Here is a 7,166-nt window from a genome sequence, read left to right as displayed (position 1 = left end):
TTTTCTATTATAATTTCCTTTTTAAAACTTTAATCCCTATTGTGAGTCCATCATAGCCCCAGGTGTCATGATTTAAAAGATATAGCCCCACCCTAACCCTTGGGGTCATGATTTGAACAAACTGGAATCTACACTACCTCAAGATACTTTCATATCAATGTGAATATACATGGCTTTGAATTTCTTAAGAAAAAGATTTCAACGATTTTTTTTTCTAGTATACATCCATACGTTTAACTCTAGTTGTGCAGTGTGACCCCAACCTACACTAGGGGGTCATAATTTGAACAAACTTGAATAAACACTAACTGAGGATGCTTCCATATTAAAGGGTTTTTATCACGTATCTAAATTTCTTAAAAATGAAACGCTATTATATTCTTGAAACATATAATTATCGTTTAATTATGAAATAATGTTGAAAAAAGCCGTAATTAGACGATAAAACGCCCGTAATATAGGGTCCTCGGAGTAAAAATCTCCAGTAATTAGATAGGGGTCACGTGGTACTAAAACGTCATAGGTGTCAATGGTCAATAGAATTGGTAAAGCTTATCGTAAGAAAAAATATATTGAATAGATTTTTACGCTAAATTAATAGAAAACCCAATATGCCCGGTTGAAATTTTGACATCGACTATATTCCTTTGATTATGGACGGTCAATCTTTTATGTATGAACGTCTAGCAGAGAGAAATAATCAGGAAATATGCCGACAATTGGAGAGGTCACCGAAGACGAAGCCGTTGACAACTTGGGACTTCGACTAAATAGAACAAATTACTAGAGTTTAACTTCGTAAACATTTATAAATATGGGAATTTTAAATTCTCCTTCATTATTATTTTAATTAATTATATATAAATAAATCCTGTATATCTTCTATCTGTTCTAGCAGTGAATATCATGTACTAGAAATGACACTTCTTCAATGGCGCTGTACGCCATTATTACGAAGTTCACAACATTCCTACTAGATTCTGTGCGACTTTTAAAAAATGCATGTTTGTCATTTATTATTTTTTTTAAGGTATCTTTCCTTAAAATATTTTATAGGACAGAAAAAATAATTCCTGATCGATCGGCATAAGCGACTTGCAGAAAAAGGCCCCCCTTTCATCTCTCGAACAGACCAGGAAATGTGAGGGAAAAATTCTTCCTAAAACCTTTCTTGTGCAAATTTGTGCATCCTAACGCCATAAATTATACATTACTAGCTGTCAATTATCCAATTATCACTAAATTATTTTCTAACAGGTTTAATAGACACAACAAATGAGCCCTTTTGTATACACAATGAGTACTTCGCTTGACCAGTATTGACACCTATGACGTCAGAGCAATGGCGCGTAACATCGGCGATCAAAATATGCGTAATGAGAAATTCAAACTTTGAATCGCTGAAACATCAAAAATATTCTAGCAAAGATTTTTAAATATATGATTTTAATAGCTTGTAAACTTCGTCATATCAAAAAATTTTGAGACGTGATAAAAACCCTTTAATATAACTAGTACTATTCATGGGTTTGCTGTTTTTTAGAAAAAGATGTTTAAAGATTTTTTCATATATTATCCTATGTAAAACTTTGATCCCCAGTCATGGCAATACCCTACCCACGGGGGATCAAAATTTGAATAAATTTGAATCTACCCTATGTTAAGAAGATTTCAACTAAGTGTCAACTATTTGGTCCAGAATTTCTTGAGAAGAAGATTTTTAAAAGATACCACCAAATTTTCACTATTTCTGAATTATCTCCCTTTAAAAGAAGGCATGGCCTGCATTTAAACAGATTTGGATCCCCTTTACCCAATGATACTTCTTGGAAAAATGGGTTGAAATTCGCCCAGTGGTTCTGGAGAAGGAGTTGAAAATGTGAAAAGTTTCCGGACAGACGGTCAGACAGACTGACTACAGACAAAATGTGAACAGAAAAGCTCAATTGAGCTTTCAGCTCAGGTGAGCTAAAAGAAACGTATAGATCCCCAAAAGGACTACCTTATTGGTAGAAAATTAATCATCCTGAAAAGTTTAGACAAACATATTAAGTCACAATAAAAGACCATTTATTTATATATTTTTTGTCAAAGTAAAACAACAAAGTCCGCAATATTACTCATTATGATATATAGATCAATTGTAAGAAAATAAATACTTAATAAGTGATGAATAACAAATGTAACGTCATTCATCGTTATCTTTTTAAGTATAAGTAATAAAAAAATAACCAATGATGAATTAACCCTAAAAAAATTTTTATCATTTGTCATAAGACCACCTATTAGCAATGAAAAACACACAGGCAAAAGCTTTCTTTATGGATCAAATGAATTCAAAGTACTGTCCAACATGCAATATCATAAGATACATAAAGTAAATCTAAGGGAGGAAACTGAGAAATGTAATACTGTTATTCGAACTAATTCATAAGTGACAGAAATAAATAATTAATTTCCTGATGTTCATCAAAATATTTAAGTACACTTTGTGACTGAAGCATTAAAACATAATGTCAGCAACTGCTTAGACCTGAGTAAATCAATTGTAAAATATATGATGTACAATAACTGAAGTAAAAAAAATTAAACACAGGTAAAAAGAAAGTTATCACGTGAATTTATTTAAAAAGCATATATTTAAACAATAGCGTTTTCTTTGAATTAACAGTTTCAACAACTGTAGATAAAATATCTTAATTATGTAATTTTTCTGCAATGGTTGAAAGCATTACTCCACGTATTAACAAAAAAGACATTTTGTTCAATAACAGCATAAATTATTCGTATAAACTTTGTGTCATTACGTAAAAAAGCATATGTTTGATTTGTAAGTTACAGTGAAATGATAGTAGAGTCCACTTCTTCAGAGATCTTTCATATGATGGCTTTCAAATACCAGTTCTAACTCCTTTAGAGTTAACTGAGACTCTATCCATTGATTATCGATTGATTAACGGGGATAGGTTTTTCATAAGAAATAGAGAAAATATTCATTGGATGTAAATTTTTCATGAAATAACTGGTTGGTGAATCGACTAAGAAGTCAGATGGTATGGCTTGCAGATCATGGTTATCTAAACGCTTCGAGATATGGTCAAACATGTTCAGATATATCGTGTCCAATTGTGTGCACCAGACCATGACGGAGGGTGAAGAATTTTTCTCTGCTAATACTCTTCTTATCCAACTCTTCTCCAAGCTTTGTCCGGGGTTCCAAATAAAACTGTAAATATAAACATAAGAGTTATTTTCAAATAGGTTCATTCAGAAATCTAATAGATTGGTCACAGTAATTATTGAAATAAACTTAGTGATGGTTACCAACATCAAAATTAGACCAAATAAATTACAAAATAAGAGTTTGAAATAAGTGCGTAATGGACCTCTCGTGTCATCTTGAACGTTCCCCAATGTATACCCAAGGCACTTTTTGCTCTGACATCTTCAAATATTTTCACAGCCTCTTCCGGGTCTACATGCATAGGTCTCATAAACCACCTACATAGAAAAAAATTCCCATCGTCACAAAAATACCAGGAGAGAGAGAGAGAGAGAGCAGTTAAGACTGTAAGGCATTGCGATACCTGCTTACATGATATTAGAGTGCAACTTATGTATATTATTTTTCTTAACCCAAGGATAATATCCTCATCAGCTATTTTTTTCAGTTTACCTTGGATAATAGGCCCCTATTGGAATAGCAGCAAAATCTACAGGTCCGTACTTTCTTCCGATCTGTTTAAAACCACTACAGTAGCCTGTGTCTCCGGCAAAGTAGAAACTCTTCTTTGGTCCCTTGACCATCCAACTACACCAAAGAGCCTGTAAGATTACCAAAAGAGTATCATTTTTAAAACAATAATATTTTACTAGCAGGTAGGATTTTATAGGAAGGTTTGCTGTTGGGTACCATATATTAAGCAATTTATGATGAATAATACCATTCACAATTTTTCCGAAAGCTTTATTATATTTTTTTTCTTGTTTATGGTACCCATACTTCGGGAAATTTAATTGTTCAACCACAGTTTGGCGTTTACTTTTTTACTTGTCTTTTTGCCTTATACTTTTATTTTCCTTATCTCACAGTTTACCTTCATAGAATCCCATAATGTGCGTTCACATCGATGTTGACATGGAACGCTGACAAACTTAAAGTCTGGTCTTCCGGGTAGCTCTGCTTCATCCCACCATGACAATTCAATCACCTTCTTACAACCTGCATTCAACATCCATTCCTTCGTTCCTGCCGCTACAAACCACGTGATCTTATCACTGAATTTCGAATTGAGGCTTTGCACACTGCCATAGTCTAAGTGATCATAGTGGTTATGACTGATAATAACAGCGTCTATATGTGGCAGATCTTCTATTTTACAGGGTGGAGGACGATACCTTTTCGGTCCTATAAACTGTACAGGGGAGCACCTGTCACGGAATATTGGATCGGCAAGAATAGTGACCCCATCCATCTGTACCAACACACTGGCATGTCCTATCCACATTATTTGAATCTCTGATTGTGGTGGGTTCCGTAATTTTTCAAAATCAGGGGTTTCCACTGGTAAGGTTTTATCCAACTCCTTTTGTAAAATTTTAAACAAATACATTTTTCATTGTTGCAGGTACCAGTGCAACATTTAATGCGTGTATATTTTTTAACACTTCCTAAGCAAAGAATTGATGTTCAAATTGTTTTTTTTTTCATTGCTAGGTAGATTCCATTTATACTTACTGAATGTGAAATAAAGATTACATTGTCGTTTTTAAAATACTAGTGCGTAAATTGCCTTTTTCCTTTAGGAAGATCTAAACTCTGCACACTAAAGAATTCTAATTTCAAGAAACTTTTAAGTTAGAGCGACATGCTCATAAATGTCAACTTTTTTGAAATTTCACAATTTGGTGACTTTTTAAAATAACTTTCACGTACTTGGCTGGAAAAGAAATCTCTAGGGCAGAAATACAAAAAATATGAAAAAAAATATGATAATGTGGCGTTTTTCCAACAAATTCCAATAGGGTGCAACAGTAAAATTTGACAACTTTTGAGATGGTCGCATAAGAAATCGGGACGGTAAACATTCGATTTTTTAATCTTAAAACAATAAATATAATAGTAAAATTACTTCAAGAAAATTTATCAAAATCTCTAGGGTAGAAATAATTAGACTCGGCCTCGTTAAGGGAGTAACAGTGATTCCTGTTAATTTATATTCTGTTGTTTTATTTAAAAAAAAAAAGAATTTTACATTTTTTCTGCTAAACTATGTTCAAAATTCGCTGGATAAACTTAGTATGATCAACTATTCATCAGAGGACCCCCCCCTTTCCAGGAAAAAAAATCATTAGTTGGCAGAGCTTCCCTAACATTTCATAATCACAGCTTACTACTTCAAATTTTCATTCACATTCGCAGTCAGCTTGAAATTAGTACAGACCCTCTGATTTGGAATTTTGCTGAAATCCTCACTTCTCATCAGTTTGAAGATGCTTCCAGACCCAGATGTATTTTCCCATGTGTCAAAGGGATTTTCATATCTTCCGTTTTTGTATATGGGCCGAATCAGATCTTCATCTGTACTATCCATTGTTTTCTGAAAAGAAAACAAACACAAAATTCAGGCTATTTATAATCAAGATTGCAAAATCCATAATATAGTTGGATATCTTCGCTTTAAATTCGTCTGATGAAAAATTAATTTGACCATCTGATAAAGAAAATATTGTCTTGCAACCATTCCTTAGCCATTTAAACCTTTATCCAAAAAAAAAAAATCTGCAATAAACCTCATGAATGTGATAAAGCACCTAGTAATGAGACTTAAAATTAATTTTATGTGCTAGGTGTGTTCTGTATCTTATTTCTCATCATTACAAAGATATACATGTATCAATAATGCCATGCTTTTCGATTATAGCAAAGTTATTGCATATCAAAATTTTTAAAAATCAAATTTTAAAAAAATCTAAATTCACTTAAGAATAATGAAGGATTAATGTTTAAGGAAATTATTGATTTTCTACAATTTTCCAAGTTAGATCTTATCAAACTCAGTCTAAAAGTTCAAATTGCATTGTTTCTTATTTTGATAAATGTGGGATTTCCACTTATTTTGATTGATTATATATTATTTTTATGCAACAAAGCCTTCATCGAGGAGAAAAGAAACAAACAACAGATTGATAGTCATATCCAATCGCAAACCTTTAGAAGTACTTTTCATCTCATTGTTTTCTTCAATGATTTTTACCTAACTTACATTTTTTTGAAATTCTACCCCAAAGCTTCCATATTTACAAACATAGATTTACTATTATAGGACATTACTAGGCATCGAAAACCGTTGTGGAATATGAAAAAAATGTCCAGTGAATAAAATCAACAGATTAAAGGATAAACAAGCGAATATAAAATACACGCTGTTTCAACATGCTTAATATCTAAAGGGAAACGCCTTCGAAAACATTAGGGCATCAATGACAACGCTCATGAATAGCATCCTTTCGGTTTTTCAAAAAAGAGAAAAAAATATAATTTCTTTTAGGAATATATAAAATATGTACACATGTGCAGAACGCGTAAATAGAAATAGTGCCTGAAACGGAGCCTGACCTCTTTATGTGTGTTAATTAATATAACGGCGCTCCATAGTTACAACTCATCCATGCCAAAGTAAACAAAAGTAGAATGTCATGCGGTGTAATTACACAGTATTTCATTAGTTAACGTGAAATATGCTATTGACATCTGAAAAATAATATCCGTTATTTTTATTTTTATTACTTCATGACCTACAAAGGATAATTATATAATTAGGTCTACATTCATTGACTCTTCTCTAGGCACATATAAAATCATTATATATCATTTGTATATATTTACCCATTTTCTTACAGGATTTTTGATATGCAGATCATATATATACGATTAATATTTGCTGTTTGTCATACATTTCATACAGATAGATCATGAAGAAAAATGAAGATTATATTAACTATTAATTGATGATCTTTAGATCTATCTCTTTACATATTCAGTACTCTAACAGCAATGAAATCGTCTTACCTGTTGTTAATTAATAAAGATGTCAATCACTTGAAATATCACTGAAATCCTCCGTGTTTAATTAATGTCATAACAACATCAAGTTACCCACAAG

At 32.1% G+C, this 7,166-nt stretch overlaps 1 protein-coding gene across 1 annotated transcript; it reads right to left on the bottom strand.

The window, feature by feature from the left end:
- Positions 1–2,749: 2,749 nt before the first annotated feature.
- On the bottom strand, positions 2,750–7,154 carry LOC133187490 (N-acyl-phosphatidylethanolamine-hydrolyzing phospholipase D-like). The gene is made up of 6 exons (XM_061322890.1): positions 7,073–7,154; positions 5,445–5,600; positions 4,098–4,586; positions 3,677–3,825; positions 3,387–3,501; positions 2,750–3,226 (listed from the first exon to the last, which is right to left on the bottom strand). The coding sequence occupies exons 2-6, from the start codon at positions 5,592–5,594 to the stop codon at positions 3,098–3,100; spliced, it is 1,032 nt and encodes a 343-aa protein (XP_061178874.1). The 5' UTR covers positions 5,595–5,600; positions 7,073–7,154; the 3' UTR covers positions 2,750–3,097.
- Between the last annotated feature and the right edge of the window lie 12 nt (positions 7,155–7,166).

The sequence above is a fragment of the Saccostrea echinata genome, unplaced genomic scaffold (assembly GCF_033153115.1).
Source record: "Saccostrea echinata isolate AGI-Se365-2 ecotype Australia unplaced genomic scaffold, CSIRO_AGI_Sech_v1 ptg000015l, whole genome shotgun sequence".
In the NCBI taxonomy this organism is placed as follows: domain Eukaryota; kingdom Metazoa; phylum Mollusca; class Bivalvia; order Ostreida; family Ostreidae; genus Saccostrea; species Saccostrea echinata.
The sequence above is the reverse complement of the archived record's forward strand: the minus strand, read 5'-3'. Positions and strand labels throughout refer to the sequence as shown.

What these genes read in the sequence shown, in the direction of transcription:
- LOC133187490 (XM_061322890.1), bottom strand. Translation starts at nt 5,594, where the DNA reads ATGGATAGTACAGATGAAGATCTGATTCGGCCCATATACAAAAACGGA. An exon ending in CATTATGGGATTCTATGAAG is followed by an intron (nt 3,826 to 4,097) that starts GTAAACTGTGAG and finishes GTAATCTTACAG; the next exon opens with GCTCTTTGGTGTAGTTGGAT. An exon ending in ATAGGGGCCTATTATCCAAG is followed by an intron (nt 3,502 to 3,676) that starts GTAAACTGAAAA and finishes TTTTCTATGTAG; the next exon opens with GTGGTTTATGAGACCTATGC.